The 22,634-nt window shown below is 39.0% G+C and overlaps 1 protein-coding gene across 2 annotated transcripts; it reads right to left on the reverse strand.

Moving 5' to 3' along the window:
* On the reverse strand, window positions 1-9,744 carry TMEM184C (transmembrane protein 184C). Of its 2 annotated transcripts, XM_030238913.2 has the most exons (10): window positions 9,434-9,744; window positions 7,550-7,680; window positions 7,416-7,452; window positions 6,492-6,697; window positions 5,483-5,557; window positions 4,641-4,734; window positions 3,606-3,718; window positions 2,833-2,932; window positions 2,210-2,381; window positions 1-1,811 (listed from the first exon to the last, which is right to left on the reverse strand). In XM_030238913.2, exons 1-10 carry the CDS (start codon window positions 9,548-9,550, stop codon window positions 1,519-1,521), a joined length of 1,338 nt encoding a protein of 445 aa, XP_030094773.1. In that variant the 5' UTR covers window positions 9,551-9,744; the 3' UTR covers window positions 1-1,518. The 2 variants fall into 2 exon arrangements, with proteins under 2 accessions (XP_030094773.1, XP_050829508.1); XM_050973551.1 differs by lacking the exon at window positions 7,550-7,680 and having other exon boundaries at window positions 9,434-9,743.
* Between the last annotated feature and the right edge of the window lie 12,890 nt (window positions 9,745-22,634).

Genomic DNA, 22,634 nt, shown 5'->3' on the forward strand with positions numbered 1-22,634 from the left:
AACAGTTTAAATAAAATCTTTAATTGCTTATTTACAACAAAGGCAATGAGTTGGCAAATTGAAAATCATGATTTTCACTTTCTCACTAACTTCAGATACAGCAAGTACATACTCAGCTATAAAATATGCAGCCTAGTGAGTAAGGCGCAATATTTACATCACACTAGTACTGCAAAAAAAGCACTTAAGATGAATTTACTGACAGCCAGAAGTTAAACATTTATCTTGGAAATACTAACAATGCTGGAAAAGAAACTTAAGATCTTGTCATTTAAAAAGTAGTGCTCTACTGGTTTGGTTGTTTTTGTCAGATTGCAAACATGCAATAACAGTAAAAATCTGATAATGGGATAAAAACAAAAAACTGACATTGTCAGTTTTTTTGGAGTAACATTTTGATACAAGTGTACTGCTTCTTGGGCTGAAATCTAGTCCTAGTAACTACAGTATTAGATTACTACATAGTTTTACCTCAGCAAAGGTCTTCTCTGGGGAAAAAAAATAGCTATTACATTTGAATCCAGACTATACTAGAAGCATAATACAATCACACACAGACACAAATTTAAGAACACAAATTACTACAGACACAAGATATCCTGCTTTAACAGCTTAAAAAAACCCTTAAGCGTTAAAGGACTTACTGCAGCCCAAAATAAAGAAATCTGTTTTGTTTTCTACTTCCTTTTCGATATCCTTCATTCCCCCTCTGTGTATCTTAAGGTAAGTAACCATTATTCTTACTTTAGAAGGCTAGGGAAAAGAATAGTCAAGGTAAAGTATTAATCCAAAACCTACCATCCTGGCTGACTCTTCTGGATATAAAAGACTTACAAACTATGAGCCTCAAAGACAACAGATACACCAACCACATGATCTGGGCATGGACTTGGATAGCAAGGCCTGCAGGAAATGTTTTCTTTGTAGAGATTCTTTACTAATGCTTGGTAGCAACTATCTTAATGAAGGGACTTTATTTAGCCATGTAGGAATGGGAAAAAGGTGGCATCTGTACAGAAGCTATCATTTCACCCACATTCCATTCAGCACTGGAAAGGGAAGTTAACCATCATTAAGACAAGCAAAGTTAACATAAACAGTTTTTGCTACTGCTCTCCTTAAAATACATTCTTGCAATTAGGCCTTCCCATTGCTAGTAGTACGTGCAATTCATTTTTATATGAGCAGAGGATTTTTTAAAATGTTTCTTTTACACTAATGAAATTCAGTGTAATTTTGGTATGATGTGGAAGCGTTTAGCAGTTTAAGGAGATGATGCTTAAATTTATGCAGAAACCTTTACGGTGTGCGTGTTTCATATCCATGGGGTACTCACAGATGCTCAACATCCATATGAATTCTGGATTCAGATGTCACTTACAGCCATACCATATCCTCTTCCTGTCCATGCAGCAGCTTTCCCAAGCTTTTCAACTTCCATCTTTAACAGTACACGTTAACAGGACACGTGTGGCAAGTATGTAATGATTCCTTGACACATTCAAAGAAAAGGCAAGTTTAACTTTTATCCAGAGTTTTCTCTGCTAAGTTGTTCTCTAGTTCAGGTGATTCCTCAGCATCCTGGCTGGCAGAACGGTTAAAAAGCCCATCAACTGCAGGGGCTGTTGTTGGTGTTGTGAGAGGGGTCACAGTGTGTCCAAACCCCTGATAGTGACCCATGGGTGAAGATGGCATTGAAGAAGCATCAGAAATTGGGTCTTGAGTAGATGAAGACAGTAAACTTGTATGCTCATTTTGTTCATGATCCTCAGCAAAAAACATTTTCCTTGGCTGGCCCAAAACTGTCCTCCCTAGAATTATGCAAAATTAAAAGGTTTTTTAATCCTTCCAGACTAGTCTTTGAACACATCAACTCTAAAACAGTCATGTCAAATTAGAAGTCTTTGTTTTGTATTAGTTTTACACGGGCATTGTTAGTTTTAACAAAGAAAAGTATGTCTTTCCATTTAAGAGAAAAACACCTAACCTTTTCTTTTTAAAAGAAAAATTAGAAACTAGACTCTAAATCAGTCAGAAATTCTGGAAAGAAAAAAGTGCCAGATAAACCATGAAATCCTCTAGGCATGCAGCTGCCACTGATTTGGTAATAAAATGTTCTCAGGCTGCTACAAAGGTGGGCAATAGTGTGACATGAAGCTGGAAATACAGATGCTGTTGATAGATTGTACAAATCCTGTCTGTTACTTACCCACATTTCGAACCTGTTCGGAGATATCTGCCCTTAGATCAGAAATATCCCACATTGCAAGGAAGGAGTCAAAACATGAGCCTTCTTCAGCTTCTTGAACATAAGGTTTATAGGAAAAACTGTAGTGATGTGCAATAGCAGCCAGAAACATCTCCACACAAATTATAAAATCCTGCAATGACAGAGATAGTGACTCAATCATTCATAACTGGAGAATAGTTCTGGGTTTCTTTAACAACTGAAAGGCTGCAATTGCCCTGGGATACTAACATCAGCTACTTTTCCACCAGGCTATTCCTGGCAGCTTTCAGAGATCCATACATACAGGACATCACTTAAACAGATAATTTAACAAGCAGCAGCTCTGCAATGAATACCTGCAAGAAGAAATGCAAGGCTATCCAGGCATATTTCATTGGGGCACATTCCTTCTGCCATGGATATAGAAGTGTTAAGCACAAAACTCACATGGGCTCATTGGCTGAGCCTTAGCCCAGCTTAGAATAAATCATTACTAATCAAGCCTGTGTTATTTCCTTGGGTATTTCCAAGTATCTCCTTGAGATCAGCTATGTCATCTTACATATAACCATTTCTCCCCAGAAATAACCATCTGCTCCTACCTGTAAGCCTGTAGCCACAGCTTCCACACTTTGCCAATCCCAGGTGTGTTTCTCAGAAATAACACCAACTTTCACCAGCAATGCAATGAGCACAGCCTGCCTATAAAGAGAATTTATTATAAGAAGTATTTGTATTAGAATTGTAAGAGTAGTGCCAAAAATCTGCAAGCAAATCTGGTCATATGTATACATCTTAAAAAAACCTCTTCTGTTCATATACTTAGATTTTAAGAGGAGGAAACAAACTTAACAAGAGATGTCATTCATCCCTGACCCTAAAGACCAACAGGACAGAGAAGCAAAGGAGAGTTTGTTGCTCCACTTAGTCATTAGAACAAGTTCCTTCTCTTTCAGGATGTTGCTGTAGCTCAGAGAGTAATGCTCTGATAGTCAAATACACTCCCTCATTAGCAGCTAAGTGTGAGCAATGGTCAAACAGCAATTTTTATTTAACTTACAGTAACTTATTTTGAAAAAGTAATTTTTTTACTTTTAAAATGAGAAACAAATAGTTTTGAAATAACTGCAAGTAAAGATTCTAAAATAAGTTATGTTCTTGAGAATCACCTTACAAAAGAGCAAGTCCAAAAAATAATCTTAAGTGAACAAGACTGCTCTCTCTAACACAGTAGTACCCTCTTCCCCTCACTGCAACTCACAAAGATTAGGGGTAGACATTTTAAGCCCTCTAACTTTAGTAACAAATCCAGCCTTTTTAGTTCATTTATTATCTGCCCTGAGAGCAAGAAGTAACAAACAAAAAATCCACTTACCAGAAAGAAACAAAAACTACCATCTTCACACAAAGGAACTTGCCAACAGGCTGGATAGGGTTCAGTTCCTCACGCAGTACTTTATAAAACAGCACCAGACAATACATGGCAAACTGACAAGGAAAAGAAAATGAATGAAATCCATGTTTATTTTGTGAGGGACTTATGTCACACCATCTCTACAGTTAAAATATGTATCATAGCATGAGACAACCTTAAAATGCTATCAGTTTTTCTTTTAAAAAGACTTTCTGTTTTAAAGCACTTTCTTGTTTTTTTTTTATTCCTGAAATTCCAATCATTTCAACCAGGACACAGAAGATGGTGCTGCTGCTGGGACTGCAGTCACAGCAGAAAGCAATTTCAGCTCCTTCTGTGACAGTGACCCATCAAACACAAGGGTGGCAGCAAGAGGAGGACAGAATTTCCAAATGATCCCAGTTGTTATGCTGCTCTGACTCCTGCTGTTGTTGCCAAGAGAAGTAAAAGCAATCCATAGACTCCAAAATGAAACTCTCAATTTTAGAGGCTGACATCTTACCCTGACATTATCTGACAGCTGACCCAACCAGAAAAGGTGTTGAGTAGGCCAGACTCCAGCACTGCATACACCATTTTCATTTTTTCCTGTGAATGTTATCACCATTTTTAACCCAGAATTTTTAACATACTGATTCTTTGTATGAGTGCTGGGAGGAAGCTGTGGGGGCAAGTGGAGTCATCTCTTACCAAGAGGGGCAGGTCTGCAGCTCTAATGCCTGGGCCATACCACCTCACCTATCAAATAATTTGGGGTAGAAAGGTGCTTGCTTTTATGGAGCTTCATAGTAAAAATAATAAAAGTTTTAGATTATCTGGTTTTCCAGTGTTTTTCATGCATAATATTTAACAGAGAGCAATTTTGATTTACAATAGAAAATATTCTCCCCATAAGAATTACCAGACCTTAACACAATCACTGCCAACAGTTCACACAGAAAATTCACACAATACTGATGAATTCCAAGAGCAGAAAGATGTACTCCTGATACTCACTAGTTGTGACATGTTGTTAAGTATAACTAGGTAAGTCCATGCATTGTTGAAGCTGAAGTTTCCTTCATCATACACTCCCACCAGTTCACAAATTCTGGAAGAATTTTTAGAATTAATCACTATGGAGTAACAGATCACTTCCCTCAAGCGCTACATCTTCACTATATCAATCAATCCTTAGAATTCAAAACCTCTTCTGGTACTCAAATATGGGCACTGGGGGCCTGCACAAGAATCAGTTTCCAACACCATGTATATATATATATATAAAACAGAAATATTTATATGGATAGTCATTGTGAGTAGCAACTTTTTTCACAGCCCCGCAGAATTAACAGTAATTACCACCAATGCAAAGCTCATGAAATTAAGCTTTCAGCATCATCATGCCTGGCTGCCTACTATTCCTTTACAAACACAGACTGTATGATATGAAGACACACAGTCAAGGTTGTCACATGCAAAGTTTAAAAAAATTTCAGAAGCTACACAAAACCTGCGTTTAAAAATTCTCATTTGTTGAAGTCAATGAAAAAAGGGATCTAAAAATTAAGAGATCATAAAAATGTTTTTCCCACTCCAACAGTACTTCACATTCTATCCTGCTGATTACAGAAGCTGGCATAAAGTATTTATGATTTCAATTCTGCAAATAGTCATTTGTTATAGAAAAGCCATAAAGAAATCATAAGTTGATTCAAAGTGTTGGGACCCATTTAGCATGCAACATGAGTCTGCTTTCAAACTGCCTTGATCCAATACACAGGGCATGACAATTCTTTCCAGTATAACTCAAAATCATATCCTGAAGATCAATATTAATTATTTATCAGTGTACTTACAAAGCAATAATGGTAGTAAATGGTCTGACAACAGTGTACTGCAAAACACCCAGTTTACATCTAAATAACAAAACTCTGAAAGAGAAACAAAAAATTCATTGCACAAGGATTTAAATACAATTCTCTTATGGACAATTCCTATTCTCAGTAGATTTACTAAGTTAAATTTTAATTTTATGGTAATTTCAACTTCTACATCCAGGACTTAAGATGTTGCATCATACGGTGTGTATACACAAAATACACAAAAGATCTGGATATATTCAATGATTTGCTTATTTTAGCTATTAAAAGCTTCTGGCTGGGCTGAACAAAGAGAATGCAACTTTTGCTGTGTTTGAACATGTAAGAAAAACTTTGAGTCTAAATGTAAGAGACTTAAAAAATCATAATAATTGCCCTAAACGACTAAGAGAATCAAAGCTCTTTGCCCAGTATGGCAAACTGTAAAAAGAAGCTGTAACCACTGAAGCCCACCTCCCCTTCCCCTCACCCCAAACAGCTTTATCAAAACCAAAATCTCTTGAGAGAGAGAGAAATGTTATCAGTTTAGAGAGAGAGATTTTATCAGTTTAGAGAGAGAGAGAGAGTTTATCAGTTTAAGCATTCAGATATAAACAGTATAGATGCATAAGGCCTTTCACCCTTCATCTGAAGTAAAAACAACAGGCTACCCAGTCTACTCCCAATTCCACATGACGTTTTTGGCAAAGAGCAAAGGAAGCAGATTCCAGGAGACCTTTTTTTAATATTTCTCAAAAATAAGAAAGTTTCCTTCAGCACCCCTGAGTCAATCAATGCATGTTAGTAACTAAGTCCAATTCATAGGATGTTTTATAGCTCGTCACTCATCCACAGCTGCTTTCAGCAGAGGTTCACAGCTGATCAAACACATACAAACCATAAACTCACTCCATCAAGCAGCAATTGTTATGCTGCTAAATATGAAAACAAAATGTTTGGACATGCCTACACAGCCTAAAGCTTGAAGATGTCATGATATACTCACTCTCCCATAGCCCACGACGGACAGCAACAGAGAGGGGGCAGATGTCTCTGCTGATCTTTCGCTTCTATTATTAACACCAGGTTTGGGTACCGGTTGGTTAAGTAATTTGAAAGAAAAACCATAAAGTTATAGATGACATAAGCTTCATAGCATTCTCGACATGTATCCACATATATTGCAATCTTGGGGTATTTCAAAGCTATCCACTGCAAGAAGAGAGGTACACAAAAGGTTATGTGCGAGAAACACAAAAGGGATTCCAATGACAACACTGGTTCAGCAGGCTCTTGAGCCAGCAGGCACTGCTCAAACAGGGCTGGGAGCACTGGGCTAAGGGGAGAGCAATGCTACAGCTACAAAATCCCACACACAGACGAGTTGCAGACCAAAACCGGATTTTTTATTTTTAGTGAAACTCTGGTTATGGATCACCTGTCAGAGCTCTCCGTTTCTGACTATCACAATGCTTTTGTACCGTACAAAGGATATTATCCTTTGTCCCCTCAACCAAGGAATCATTTTAGCACTAAGCATAACTCAGGAAAGAATTCTAGTAGTAAGTCTAACTTGGGTAAAGAAGGTACAGCACTGAATTTTGAGGCACTTCTTGGATGAGTCCTGTTTCCACTTCTGCTATTAAGATAGGAGGGCCAAAAGCAAGCTCCTGTCATACCCCCTTCCCCATCCATCATAAAGGATACTCAAGGACAGGGTTAAGAAAGGTTATCAAAAGCAACCCCAAATCTCCAGAAGAAGAATGTGGTATGACTAGAATTATGCTTCTGACATAATCCATAAACAGGAATGCCCAAAAGTTTCTAGGACTACCCCTCCATGCAGCACAGTTTCTGCCTGACACTGTTTTCCCTCACTCCCACAATAAACAGAATTTGATTGAGCTGGTAACAGTAAGAGAAAACTTACACTGTCTAAACTGTAAATCGGCACCATCCACAGAATCCTGTTACAACAACAAAAGAACATTTTAGATTACTAAATGTATTTTTAGTCTAAATTAAATCCAATATTTGTAGCATAGCTAAAACGTGAAATATTACCTTATTATTGGTTTCTGTAATTCAGGTTGAGTATAATGGACTAAGTGTTGCAGTATCCCCCAGAGAGATATTGGAATAGTCATTAGCAGAAATATCCCAGCGATAAACCATGCCTTGGTATGAATTCCAACCTTGCAAGATCAAAGTTTTAGTCTTAATACTGTCAAGTTATTAAAAGTACACAAAACATTCCACAAAAACAGACTAATGCCCAGTACTTCATTTATTGAAACCTACAACAGATTCCTTGTTCTATGTATGGAACTTGTCTTCATCCAGTGCTGCATTATAAAGTTTCTGAAAACCTGTGGATTTAAAGTCTTTATAGCTTTAAAATCAAGTTCCAAATAGTAATCAATTAGTTTTCATTTAACAAACTGAAATAGACATGGATGTAGATACATAAAACCTCAATGTCTGCTATAAACACAGGATTGAAATTTTAAATCAAAGCTCTCTGAAAAACAAATAATAATCCTAAGTACCAAAACCCTAGAAACATAGGAGACTTTTCTCAGTTTCCTTTGATGAGAATCATTTCTCTGATCCCCTACTTTACATCAACATCTCATGTCTCCTGTTGTTTTCTACTTTTATTTCTGATCAATTTCTGTACAAGTATCACACTTAATGGCATAAACTTGGATATAAACACCTATTATGCTGAACATGCATTATGCATCAGAACAGGAATTCAAACCTGAAAATTTTAAACACATTCAAGACAGATCTGTCATTAAGTCCTGAAAACTATACCTTGAAAAAGCCTACCTCCAGGGCCACAGACCTGTACCACATTGAACAATACATGTATTTTAAGGGTAAAGTTTTACTTCTTGTTAGAGAAGAGATGTGATCATATGTGTGTGTAATTCACACAGCACAATTACAGTTCCAGCAGTATGAAAGAGGAGCTTTTCTATCCATAGAGATGCTCTACTAAATTCTCCAAAAACAGACAGAAATACCTTTATGAATTCCAGCATTAGTACTAAGTTTCAAAATCTAAGTTCTATGATGAACTCATGGAGAGAGCCAGACTCTTCTTAGTCGTGCCCAGCAATAGGACAAGAGGCAATGGGCAGAAACTGATGCCCAGGAAGTTTCACCTGCCCATGAAGAAGAACTCCTTTTCTGTGCAGGGACCTCACAGTGGGAGAGACTGTCTGGTGAGGGTAGACAGTCTCCCCTACTGGAGATATTCAAGAACAGACTGGACACAATCCTGTGCCATGTGCTCTGGGACGACCCTCCTTGAGCAGGGAGGTTGGACCAAGTGATCCACTGTGGTCCCCTCCAACCTGACCTATTCTTGTCACTTTGAGACTCTTGGCTGACTTGAACTTTTTCAGAATTGTACCAACTCTTCAAACACCAACTACTATCGAAACAAAAGAGGAAAGAAACACTGCCCTGTTCCTTTGAAGTTTACTAGGGCTTTAGCAGCAGGACAAATGAATCTGGCAGCATCATGGCACTTTTCCAGCCTGACAATGCGTCAGGTTGGAAGGGTCCAACCTCCTTGCTCAAGCAGAGTCATCCCAGAGCACATGGCACTAGATTGTGTCCAGATGCTTCTTGAATATCCCCGGGAGGGGAGACTCCACAGCCTCTCTGGACTACCTGTCCCAGTGTGCGGTCACTGCACAGTAAAGAAGTTCTTCCTCGTATTCAGGTGGAACTTCCTGGTCATCAGTTTCTGCTGCTGCCTCTCGTCCTGTTGCTGGGCATCACAGTGCAGAGGCTGTATCCATCCTTTTGGCACCCGATTTCGATACTTTTATACTTTTCCGATGAGGTAATACATTTCCCCGCCGCCTCCCTGCCCCGGGCCGAGCCCGCTGCCAGCGGCCCCGGCGGAGCGGCCCCGGCCGCGCCCCTCACCTCCAGCTTCTGCAGCTCCCACACGCAGAGCGGCACCACCACCAGCAGCCCCACGATGTAGAGCAGCACCACGAGCGGCCGGATCCATCGCCGCCAGTTCCCGCAGGTGCACGGCATGGCCGCGGCGCGGCCGCCGGCGCTCCTCGCACCGACCTCAGCGGGCCGGCAGCCCCTGCGGAGTGCGCATCACCGGCGGGACCGCCGCCTCAGCTCCGTGCTTCGGCTCCGTATCCTGGCTGCTCTCGGTATCCCGGTCGCGCTCCGTATCCCGGTCCGGCCCGGCCCGGTCCGGTCCCGCCCCGGCGCGCCCAGCCCAGCCCAGCCCTGCCCTGCCCCGCTCACGCCCCCGCGGCGCTTCCGCCCCGCACCGCTTCCGGCTGCCCGCCCCGCCGGCCTGTCTGATTGGCTTCGCGCCCTGCCCATCACCGCTGCCCCGCCCACCGGGGACAGCCGGGGGAAGCGCACGGCTGTGTCCCCCCCAGCTTTGGGAGGGTTGGTGTGTTCCACCCGCTCTCCCCCGTCCGGCGGCAGTGGGCTGTGCCGCGCTCCCGGAGCGGCTGGAGCCGCGGGAATGGCAGCGGGAATGGCAACCGTGCCCGGAGCCGCTGCTCCAGCTGCCCTGCTCAGCACGGGCCTGCCCTCGAACACCTCCGTGGGAGCCGCCCGGTGTGCGCAGTGCCCTGGAGAGCCGCAGTTTACGGTGCCAGCAGTGGATTGCGACATAGCCGAGACGTGAGAGCTCCAGCGGACGCAACAATAATGCAAAATTACAGTGATTGCAAAATAATGCAAAATAGGTGTTAAACTTCAACTGTTTGTTGAACGTTAGTTCCCGTGCTTTGGAAGTGCCGTGTAAAAGCTGCTGGCTTGCCGGCCGAGCCCGCAGAAGTCAGTGGCAAACACGGGCCCTCAGGTGAGGGACTGAGGCCCGCAGGTGAAAACACTGCCTAATATCCTCGGAACTGCAGCGCCCAATTATTGCAAGGAGGCAAATGCAGATTTTACTTTGTGGTGTCACTAAAACGTGCTGGAAGAACCCCCATGAATGAAGAGGTGCTAAGGAACAGGACCTGTTATTTCTGTGGAGAAGTTGTAGTTGACATCTCAGAGAAGGGGGCGGTTTCCCAAGCATTGTCGGGGCTGTCAGGGAGCAGCAGTGCGCGGCACTGATTCCATCTCCAGAACACACATATTCTTCCTGGTTTTCAGCAAGAAGCTACTTGTGAAATATTGGTAAAAACCGAATGGACGCAGTTCATTAGTCCACTAACTATTAGGGCTCCTAATATTAGAGAAAGAGTAACAACGCTACTCGTACCCAGAACTTGCAGCTGTATTAGCAGCATTCCCTGCTACTAGAAAGACTGATGTGAATTATTGTTGGTGTCAATCATTATATACATTCTACTCTCATGAATTCCAAATTTATTTAAAGAAGAGTTATGTTGAAATATAATAAACTGGGATTATGGAACTCTATAAAAATTTACTAAATTAAAATTGCAAAGGAAATAGACTATTTTATAATTGTGGTTGGAAAACTATGTGGTATTTATTGTTCATTAATTATATTTTTATTTGCCATTTGTTTCATAGGTTTCATCATTTTTTGTTCTTGCTTTGTGTTATGCAAATGCAGATGCATGGTTATTACCGGGCTGTCCCTCTTGCCTGATCATAATTTCACTGTGAGGTGGACAGTAAGGATTAATTCTCATACAGTGAAAAATCACAGATTTTCCCTCAGTTATGGTGGTCTTACTGTCAGCTTTTTGATATCACATCCAACAGCAAACACCTAATCAGTCTACTCTCCTCTCATACCACCAACCTTTCCAGAGCATTTTTATTTCATTTTATTAAATCTTAATGAGAGTTTAAAACTCAATTTAATTTCTTTTTTCCCTTTCCATCATTATTCCTCCATCAGAGGGCTGTCACCAGTTAAAAGAAACTTATCTTTGTTAGGGAAATGCTGCCACCACATTCTGATTACTTCCTTGTTTCTTTTGGGGGTGATCATGGAAGAGAGTGACTGGGTTTTGGATCTAGAAGCATTTGTAAGCAGTAGTCTGGGTAACTTTAGATGCAGCTTCTTTGTTTTCTTGGTCACTCAGATTTGTGCATGTTAATTAGCTGGGGACTTCTTAGCTACTACCATAGGTCCCTTCAAACCTCAGCCATTTGGATTATGGCATTCATGGGAACAAGATTGCTGACATATAATATGGTGAAAAAACATGGTGGAAAAAGTTGCTGCTCAGCACCTCTGCAATAAAATTTTTCAGCTGTGACAAAGATTATAGAAACAAATCCCTCCCATACCCCACCATCTGTGAAAAAAGAAAACTGTCATGTGCACCATGACCAGAGGTCCCTTCCAACTAAAAATTCTTTCATTAAGCATAAAAATATATTTATTTATAGCAAATAGTATTACCTGAAGAGCACCTTTTTTCCTCTACCTATTATGTGTCCTTCTGTTGAGAAGTTAATATCTTTTATTGAGAATTCCTTATGTTAACTGTTTTATTTACAACAAGGATTCCTGAACTCTGATGTTGAAATTATTCCAGAAAATAATCTGGCCTGCTAGAGAAGTGGGAAGTATTGCTGCTTAGGCTGTACCTGCTGTAACAGCCACTGTCAACGCTCATTTAGGATATGTTTGAGGACTGACAAAAAGCCTCTCTCTTTTCTCTCACCTTGCAACTACAGTCTGTGTACCCAGCTGGGGTTGCTAACGAAGCTGAGGGTGCTGGAGCCTCTCCCTTCTTTCACTCCCCTTCTTAGGAGAGAATTTTTGAGACCTGCACAGCGTTGGAGGGAATGTTTGATTCGCCTCTAGGTGGGGCACAGGGACTATTTCTGGGTAGCTTTTCCTCTCAGCCAAATTAAGATGTTAGCACTAGCAGTAACGCATCGAATGTGAGTCAAGCAGCAGAAGACCATGAACTAAAAAATGCGGATCCTTTTAACTGACTTCTGATTTTTGAGCCTTTGGAAAAGCCACATAATAGTAGCAGAAAATCTTTTTCTCTCATATAATGATTTTAAACACTTTAACCATAAACAATAACCCAAAAATGTATCAGTTGATAAAATTGCCCTGGAACAATTGAAACTGATTCAAGAAGAGGAAAGAAATATGTAAATCCAAGTACAGGAGGGTCACTGCCTTCCTTCCTTCATGGTGTCAGGTTCTACTGCAGAAGTGTGCTGCCTGCTGATTATTTCAGATATTCAGCAGGCAAATGAGAATAGAATAGAATAGAATAGAATAGAATAGAATAGAATAGAATAGAATAGAATAGAATAGAATAGAATAGAATAGAATAGAATAGAATAGAATTATTTCAGGTGGAAGGGACCTACAACAGTCATCTCTTTGACAGCTTTAGTTCTGACCAAATGTTAAACTATGTTGTTAAAGGCCTTGTCCAGACACCTCTGAAACACTAACAGGTCTGGGGCATCAACCAGCTGACCAGGCATCCTGTTCCAGTGTTTCACTCCTCTCGTGGTAAAGAAATGCTTCTTGATGTCCAGTCTAAACCTGCCCTGATGCAGCTTTGAACCATTTCCAGCTGTCCTATCACTGGATGCCTGGGAGAATAAATCAGCACGTGCCTTTCTACTTCCCCTCTTCAAGAAATTTTAAAGATTAAGGGGGTCACCCTTCAGCCTCTGTTTCTCCAGACTACACAATCATGGGGTTCTTATGATGTCCCCCAAAGCCCCTTTCACCACAATTCAGCTTATAGAGCCTGTTAAGGATACAGCACTCTGTATCAGGCTTCTTCTTTAAAAGACACACATGTCACCTCATCTTTCCTATGGAAAATATATGGTATGAATATGACAATACCAGAGAGTGAGAAGTATGCTGAAAAGTTTTGCAGCTATGCAAAATTGTGAACTTACCTGGGAGAAAATATCTTGAAGATTTTCCATGTCCGTATCCCCTACTTCACAACCCTTCCCATGTGAAGTCTGTTAAAAATCTCTAAATGGTACTATTATAAAATGTGACAGAGTTAAACAGCATTTGCTTTCCATTTTCTCTTGGTTTTTGTCCAGTTCAACTGAAAGCTCTCTGATTGTGCTGCATGCTTGACTGGCAAAGCCGCTCATGAAAAAGCTGTAATAAATGCATTTTTTATAAGTAAAAATCTTGTTTTATTGGTAAGCCTGGTACTTCGTAATATGCACATATTACTGAGCTTATATTTGCCAGGTAAAGCTGCCCCTATGAATCTGAAGTAGTTTTTTTCTTATTGGAAAAAACCAAAAGAACAAACTACACTACTTTGTATTTCTTAAAATTGGTTAAAATTAGGCATATTCAGAAGGACATTTTTGCTTTAAAGATGTATGGAACCGGTTATAAAGTCTTCTGTGTTCCTGAATTATCTCAGTTTTATTAATTGGCACACGCTTCCAAAATCCTAACTTCATTCTTTGTTATTCCATATAGGGAAGGAAGAAAAGTGCGTGTGCTGAAGGATGCCTCAAGAGTATTTATGCAGCTGTGACTGAAGTATAGTTTAAAAGCCATGGAATAGTGTGAGTACCCACTAGGATGTGCTGTCGGCCTAAAATTGAAGCCCTGGTATTTAAGAAACTGAAATTTCAAAATTCTTAAGTGTAATGTATACATAATCCCCATAGTATTCTCATCTGGAGTTTTCAGAGAAGTACAAAATAAAGTGTTTTTTAAGAAAAGGCATGGGGTGGTTGAATGATAGGTAGGCAAATCTTCCTATCATGCAACTATCCTTAGCTGGCATACTTGAATTGAGAGTTTCCCAAAGGAGTGTCACAGCCAAGACCATATTAAATTTATTCAATATCTAACATTAGAACTTCTTCAGCTAGGAATTTTTGTGGGAAGGTGTGGTCACTGTGCCAAGACCTCCTGTATATATCACATGGACAATAGATGTAGCACCTTTACACACAAAAAAAAAAAAAAAAAAGAAATGTGTTCTTTAGTGAATTACTTGAATTTTGGTCTTTTTGCCCATTGTTAGTGTAAACAGGTAGCAAACAGTGTACAGCTAAGATTTGTGAAATTAAACTGCTATATTGTTTTAGTGGGTGTAAAACAATGTACTTTTATCAAGATGTAGAGTTCTGAAAACTAATATGATGGAAATATTGATGCATCATTGCTAAGGCTTGTGGTTTGTCATTTCAGTAGTACTGACATTTATCAGTTTTGCTACTTTAGCCTAGAAATGGTTTCCTATGTAAGAATTTTCCAGCACTTTCAACTTTACAGTGGCCAACATACTTAGTTGTGTATGTAGAAAGTAGGCTGATAAGATGTGCAAGAGAACTTAAGAAAGAGTCCTTTTGAATGGTTCAAACCTAGAATGTGATATGAAGGCCTTGGTAGCTGACAGTACTTTCATGCCAGCAGCAGTTTTTGCAGGCATCCAGAATTTTGGAATTCCTTCAAAAACAAAAGGAGAAAGAATCCTCCGATTAATTTTCTTCTGGATTTTCCATCTTAAAAAACAAAGCAGGGAGTGTAAAATGTTAGATTCCTAAAATACTTCAATGTCAGTGTAGTACAGACATGTTTCTAGTGGTAGTGATGAAGTGATCTAATGAGCCTTTTCTTTTTTTTTTGAGTGATTGTCTAACTGATGCATCAGGCTGGCATAATATTAAATATAGTCTTTCCAGTCATTCCTTTCTAACTCCAGACAAAAACTGAGTTTTACTGAACGTAAGTTTTGGTCATATTTTCTCAGTTCTTTACCCATCAGTGTTGCTAATAGTCTACTAGAACTGAAAAGTAATGCTGCAAAGTTTTGTGTATAGTTTGAAAGATGCCAAATCTACAACATAAACCATTTTAAAAGAAAAAGGTCTTGGTCAACTAAAACCTGTCAACAGCATGACTCTTCTGTCTAAAGAGCAAGATTTTTCTCCTTCTGAGAGCCATGAACTAAGTTCTAGTCTGAGAGCCAGGAATTCCTCCATTCTCATTCTGATACTGACTCTGTTGTAGCCTATGGCAATTTGTCACAATTTTTTGAGTATGTAAAATGGAAATATTTGCCCAGGGGCAATATGAAGATTAATTACTTAATATTTATAAATCTTTCTGAAAATCAGCATTATGCAGATATTATGATTATTTCTGAGCTGTGGATTCTAATGTGGGATGAGGCCCAGAAAAGGACATAAACAACTGATGCTCAAGTCAGGTGGAATTCAGATGCCCTGGGTCGAAATTGCAGTCCTAAAAATGTTTACACATCTGCCACAAAACTCACAAAAAAAAGTTCCTAAGGTTGAGTAGAAGAACTGGCATTTTTTATTATGAGGTGCATTTTGTACTCCAGTGGTGATTACTCGTGCTCTCAAAGGTACTTAAGGCCTAATAGAACTGAGCAGCTTTGTAATTAACTCAGACTAGTGCCCAGTAGATGCCCAGAAATGAGGCATTCCTCTGCATGTCTTCCAGGAGAGTTCAGTCCAGTAGGTGAGCTCTAAAAATGCTGGCCCCACAGTGGAAAAATATTTCCCTTCAGACTGTAGCTCCATGCTTAGTACAGACAGAAACGTGGATGGGGGTCCAGGTTCAATTCCCTTGTCTCTCTCAAAGGATCCAACTCCTCTTTGGACCATGCTTTAGTCAGCAGGCAGAAGATGTTTTGGAGCATAGGAAGGATTCTATCCTTTTCAATTCCACTTTGCAAAGAAAATACTCACTAGTCACTGGCAGTGTTTCAGTCTTGCATTTACGGCACTATTGGTGAAAAAAAGAATTATTTCAAAAGTTTACAGAAAATAGAGAAATATTCAGTTCTGGAGAAGTATGAAAATAGTTCTAGAAGCTGGGACTAGAACCTAGTGCTCTTCAATGTGTGTCTGCTCTCTGTACCACATGATGACTTTGTGGGTGCACCAAATGAAAAAAATTTCCTCCATGCTCTGTATAAATACCCTAACCTCTGGATTCAATTATGCAGATGAAAATCAGATGGTGTGGTACTTGGCTGTGCAGTGCTTTGTCTTCTTCCAGATCTGTCCCAGGTTCAGCCATAGGGATCTGTCAAATATAGAAGGATCAGACTCTTCTTCCCTTTCTTGCCTTGTTTCTCTGTTTCTCTCCAGGCTTGTGGTCAGTCCTTAAAAATGAACAGACAAGAAGCATAGTCTGAGCCTGACCTTTTTCTCCAGAAGTCAAAGAGAAAATTCCTTGTGATGTTCATTAAATTGGAATAGGGCTCCAAGTATTAATGGAAGAAGATTTTTTGGATAGATTTCCTGTTTTACGCATTACGTAAAACTCCTTTCTGCTACAATTTCTCGAAAGTGCTATTGCCACCAAGTCAATGCCTGCCTCTGTACTTTAAAACAATGTAATTAAAAAGCAGTTTTATAGTAAGTTAAACTCAAATGCTCTGAGACGTTGTCTTTAAGTGACTGAAAAGACAGCTAAAAAGGAGGAAAGAGAAAAATAGATAGGCTTTTCTTTCCAGAATACATGCATGCTTGTGCTTTATCCTTGCAAGAATATGTTAGCAAACATACTTGTAGCAGCTTGTGTCTACGATTAGGCAGTCATTGTGGCACAAAATTGTGAAGACAGTTTTTACTTTTTGAGAAATGCTGGTATAAAGAAACGCAAAAAGAGTTGGAGGTAAAAATGGACTTTAATCCCTGCCAACATGTAAACAGTGATGTGACTGAAAGAAAGTCTTCACACTAAATGCAGTTCTGAACAACTACAGCTAGATAACTATTAGTGGGAAAAAGCCCGTTTTCCAATAATCACTAAAAACCGTAAACCCAAATATTTTTGGTCTAAACCAGCATTTTTGTTTAAACATGATAATTTTAGAGGCTTTTTTCCTGTGTTGCAACCTAAAAAAAATCTGTGAAACAGACTGAAACCCCCTGAACTGGGCCTCTGAAAAAAAAGAAAAGGAGCTTTTCCATATTTCCAAGTGGCTTTTTAGGCCTCTCGAGTCTTTCTGGCACATCATTCTCAGACCCTTATGGACTGGGATGCTGCCAAACAGCTTTTTTCCCACAAAACTTTAATAAACTTTGAGTGCTGGACAGAAGAGTAGTGCAATTCCCAAAGAGAGATTTCACTACAGGATTCCAAAATGTGTACAATATAGAAGCTACCCTCTGAATGAACCCAGCGATACTTTTCCTTGGATTTCTTACAAATACAAGAAATACAGTTCTGTGTCTTACACTCGTTTAGCATTTTGCTCTTTTTTTACCACCAATATGACTCCTAGCACTGTTTTATAAATTAGACGTGCTTATTCTAATGCAAGGATACTATGATTTTGCCAGATATGAAGCCATACTTGTATTTACCTACAAACAAATTAAAATAATTCCAACTACAAAGTGTTTAGACACAGAAGAAGAAATTTACATGAGGTGACAAAGAAAGAACTACAGCAAAAAGATTCCCATTAGTCATCTCAGACACCTAGTCTGTGCTACAGCTGCTACTCTAGTTGTGGGCAAGAACACTGAACCTGTTTGTTTCAGTTAATTTATAGAGTGTTTATACATCAATACACATAGATCATTTATGCAGCAGGGGATCATTATCATGAGCTTGGTCCTGTTTTCTGAGCCAGCATTCCCAGGTGCATGTCAGCACTCCTGTGGATTTGGCTGGAAGTTGCTTTCACATAATTCCTAAAAAATTTGAGTCAATTAACTCAGTTCTGAAAGACACTCTGACAATATCTGAAAGAAGACATTGACTCACCTTGTAATTTTCTGGTCCCTACCCTGCTCACTAGGCAAAGCTTCCACTGACCTCCAATAATACAGTTTAGCATGTAAAGCAGTAGTTAATTCCATTTCAGTGTGAGCTTTGCTTGAGGGAAGAGAACATAATTAGCCCCAAAAGACAAATTCATGGAGGAATACCCATCATTTACCCAAAATGTACTGATTCTCACCTCAGTTTGGTGAAGGCTTGGGCACTCTACCAGGGAAGTGTTGTTGTATCCCTATATTGTCCTTACACCCTTCTCTAGGGGCCTACTTTGGATCCTCATGGGTGACCGGAAGGTCTGACTCAGAATATCTGCTTTAGGTTTTTAGATCCTTTTTGTCATTAGCACAGAGACAGCTCATACAGTCCAAAACAGAGCTGGTCAGGAATGTGTTAATTTTACATGGAGAGTTAAATCAATCTATTTTTATAGCATGATTTTTTTCATGTATGATTTCTTAAACAATTACTTTTACTGTTGAAGGGCCTCTCAAGTAATGGCCTTGTTCACTCCCTAAACTGTATGCTACCAAAACAGAATGTTTTAAATCACAGTTGTGCAGTCTGAATGCAATTATTTCACATATAATCACACTACAGTCACAAGTTAAATCCTTACCTTGTGACACTTAATATCTCCATGTATATATCTCCCAAACCACTTCTCTTTCATGATGCCATATTTCAATTACAAACACATCACTTACTTGGTGATCACAGTCACCTGGAGGTCTGTTTCCGTGATTCCATCTTCCCATTAGAGAGTAGCTGCGGATTATCTTTTTTAGATGCATTCTTATAATTTTCTACAAATTGATGCCATTTATCTTCTGTCTATATTTATCATTTTTAAGCTTTAATCTGTATAAAATTAAATTTATTTATTAACTTGTTTATAGCAAACCCTTTATTTTCTGAATCCCTTTGGGGTTTTTTTGAAGTAATACTTCTGAAAGGTGTCAGGCTGATTGTCCTAAAACATAAATTCTCCAGCTATTCTGGATCACGGGCAATAAAGAAAGACCTGTAAACTCCTATACTGTTAAATTTCACACATTTCTTTATTAATACACTTCAAATATGACTTGAAAAGGCTTTTTTAAGCAGTGTTTATATTAGTGAAATTTCTAATTCAACACTCCTGCCACTCCACAGATAAAAACTACTGGTTTAGGTTTGGGTTTTCCTTAATTTTCTTGTAAGAATGCAGTTTTGGGACAAGAAGCTAGTTTGTGTTAGATTCCTCTTATAGGATATGTTTTTTAATTGGAGTCCAGAAGAGGCTTTGTGTTCTGGACCTTTGTTCCTTTCTTAAAGTTCCTAATGCAAATCATGACTGCCAAAACTACACTTGATCTGTTTCTGAAGTAATTCATTTGGGTACCTGTAACCATGAATTGCAGTTGCATGCCATAATGTTTGCTGTGATACTGAGCAAAGTTTGGGCTCTCTAGGCTGAGCTTTTTGTCTAAATAGTAGGATTAAAAATACTGAACCTAGATTAAAATTTCTTTGGTTGTATCTCTTTCTATCTGTAGTTCGACAGCTCTGAAACAAATCTATTGCAAATTAGGCATCAAAATCTTCTATACTATGTGCATCTAAAACTTTAAAATGCTGTTTATTACTCTTAGTTTAGTGTAAAGGCTGCACAAAACCTTTTTTTCCTTGATTGATTATGATTCTGAAGAATCTTTGAGAGAACAGTCAGGGAAAATTGATAGAAAGCTATTCCTAAAGATGAAAAACTCATTTCAATGCAATCTTTAATTGGTTTTTCCCTTCTTAATTTCTCGCTGTTTCCTATTATCACCTGCACTAAAACTGTCACATTTTGTTCACTTCATCATCAGAACATACCTGAACAATTCAAAGTATGTTCACATAGGAACTTTTGTTATAGGGCAGTAATACTTGAGGCCAGTTTTAGGCATGGTAACTCTAAAATCTGAAGGGGAAGCAGTGAAGAATTGAGCACAAATTAATTAATCCTGCTTATTGGCAATGATGTCAACAATAGGAAAGGATCTCAGGGAGAAGGACAAGATAACAAAAAAGATTTCAAGGGAAACTGTAGGCACCAAAGTCACAGAAATTGGAATTTTCAACTTCCAATTTCTTTAACTCATGCATTCCATTATTTAGAAAAGGTTTCTCTGAACTTTGAATTTGCAGAGCTCTCAGGGTTCTGTAGTCTTCAAACTGTAGATTTTGGATAACGAATTAGTTAACACTGAAAATTTCTTGCAGGTTACTGCTCATTATCAAACTTGTAGGAATAAATATTATAAAGTTGCATTTTTAATGTTGTTGCTGCATAAAATTGTTATGTAGCCTCTGTTGACATGGGCTTGCAGAGCACAGTTTTGGAAAAACATTATTAAAGTATTTATACAACAGGCAGTTAAAGCAGCATTTGAAATAGATTTTCAGCTCTCTGGTGAGCTCAGAATTGTTCTTGAGTTGTATTGTTTTTTTATCTGGGTTGGGCACTCCTTTCCATTTTCCATCTTGGCACCCACTGTAACAAATTGTTGCTAACACGTCTGGAACTGTTAACCAGTTCTGTGGGTACCATGGCGAGTCAAAGTAGCCTCACTTGAACTAAGACATAAATTAGTTGTCTGTGTTCAGTTTTGAGACTCAACATAAAAAAAAGTCATCCACTATTACCAAGTGGATCTTTGTAAGAAGTGTGCAAGGTTGGCTTAGTTAGAAAAAGCTCCTTTTCTTATGACATCTAATTACTTTTCAAGTAATACATTTTTCTGTATTATTTTACTTGATTGGGTTTTTTGCATACAGAGCAATATTCATGAAATCTCATCCCTGTGGCAAAAAAACTGCGAAGTGGAAGTGGCTGTACAGGAGAGTTCGTATACAGTGTTTAGTTAGAGCAAACTCTGTTTTCTCAAGGCTTAGAAAATACATCCCTAGAACAGCTAAATATGTAATCAGGACATGATATTTTCTGAAAAGAGGCAGATCCCAAAGGCCTGCATATCAGGAAAATTGTAAGGGTTTTCAGTTTAGCTCAGCAGGGTAAGCTCCCACAGAGATATTTTTGTACATATGGAATTCTTCAGGAATACAGCGTGCTACATCCCCTGCAGTAATAAATATTGATCCATGGTTCCTCTGACATTGGATCACTACATTTTTGAGACATATGTGCTCATGCTATAATATGTCCACATTGATTTCAGTGTAGGCCAGAATTGGTTCAGCAAAACTGATCTGCATAATTGCAGCAGGCATGTCAGGGATACATAGTGTGAGGATACTCCAGCCAGTGGTACTTTCCCTATATTTGCCTGAACAAGGAGGAGGACACAGCAATAAGAACATTGGCATAGATTATTCTATTGATATCTGTGCAATAACTGGTTTAAGTAAGAGTCACATCTTGGAGGAAGGACAGGCTCAGGACAATACTCTGGGTTTTCACAATCAGTATTCTAAAATGAGGATTGCTCTTTGCTAGTAGACAATATTCCTTTTCTTCTATTCTGTCTCAGTTGGTGGAGTGGTGCAAGGGGAGAACATTTTTACCTCTGACTTCATTTATTAAACAGATTTTATGGGAAACAGAGTGTGCTGAGGTTTCTTTCTTTTAGGCTTCTTTGTTTGAGGCTTCCCAACCTGAGCATATGAGATAATAATTTCATAATTATTCATCCAAGCCCCACAGAACCTTTTACTTCTCTTCTGCTTAGCTGTACTGGGCTTAGTCATGTTGCCACAGTTACCATTCCAATGGGCTCCATCACAAATTCTGACTGAAATCCCAGTCCTACTGAAGTCAGTAGTTTCAGCACATTATCCCAAGTTACTACTTGAAACTTGACATTACTTAATTGTCTAGTTTTAATTTTGGTTGTGGTCTTATACTGCTAAAGTAAATGGAAAAGAAGATTTCCTTGGGGCGGGGGGTGGTGTATATTAATAATGTACTTTATATGGAAGAATAAGCATTGCTTAAGGTTCTGCCAACAAATTCTCAAATTATATGTATACACATATATATATACTAATTTATACAAATGATCATGAAAAAGAACCAATTCAACACTGGTTTCCTTGACTTTGGAGTAATCCTTGGTATTGCCATTGTTTCAGTTCATTTGTGGTCAGGATAGCCATGCTAGATATTAAGAAAAATATTAGTCAGGAATTTTTTTGCAGTGCAAGAAGGCAAACTCTGTAAGCATCTTCTTTTCTTCACAATTATCTCTGCGTATGAGATGTGTCTTGAAACTAAAACTTTAGAGAAACATTGCAAGGAAATCAAAGAATCTTGCATTGGAGAGTTATGTCTTCCTAATCCCCAGAATTTACTTGTATTTTATATAATGGAGTGTGAAGATTTATTGCCTTTACAGTATTTTATTCCAGCTCATGAAATGTGGAGTTTCTCATTATTCT

This window comes from Serinus canaria, chromosome 4, assembly GCF_022539315.1.
Source record: "Serinus canaria isolate serCan28SL12 chromosome 4, serCan2020, whole genome shotgun sequence".
NCBI classification, from domain to species: domain Eukaryota; kingdom Metazoa; phylum Chordata; class Aves; order Passeriformes; family Fringillidae; genus Serinus; species Serinus canaria.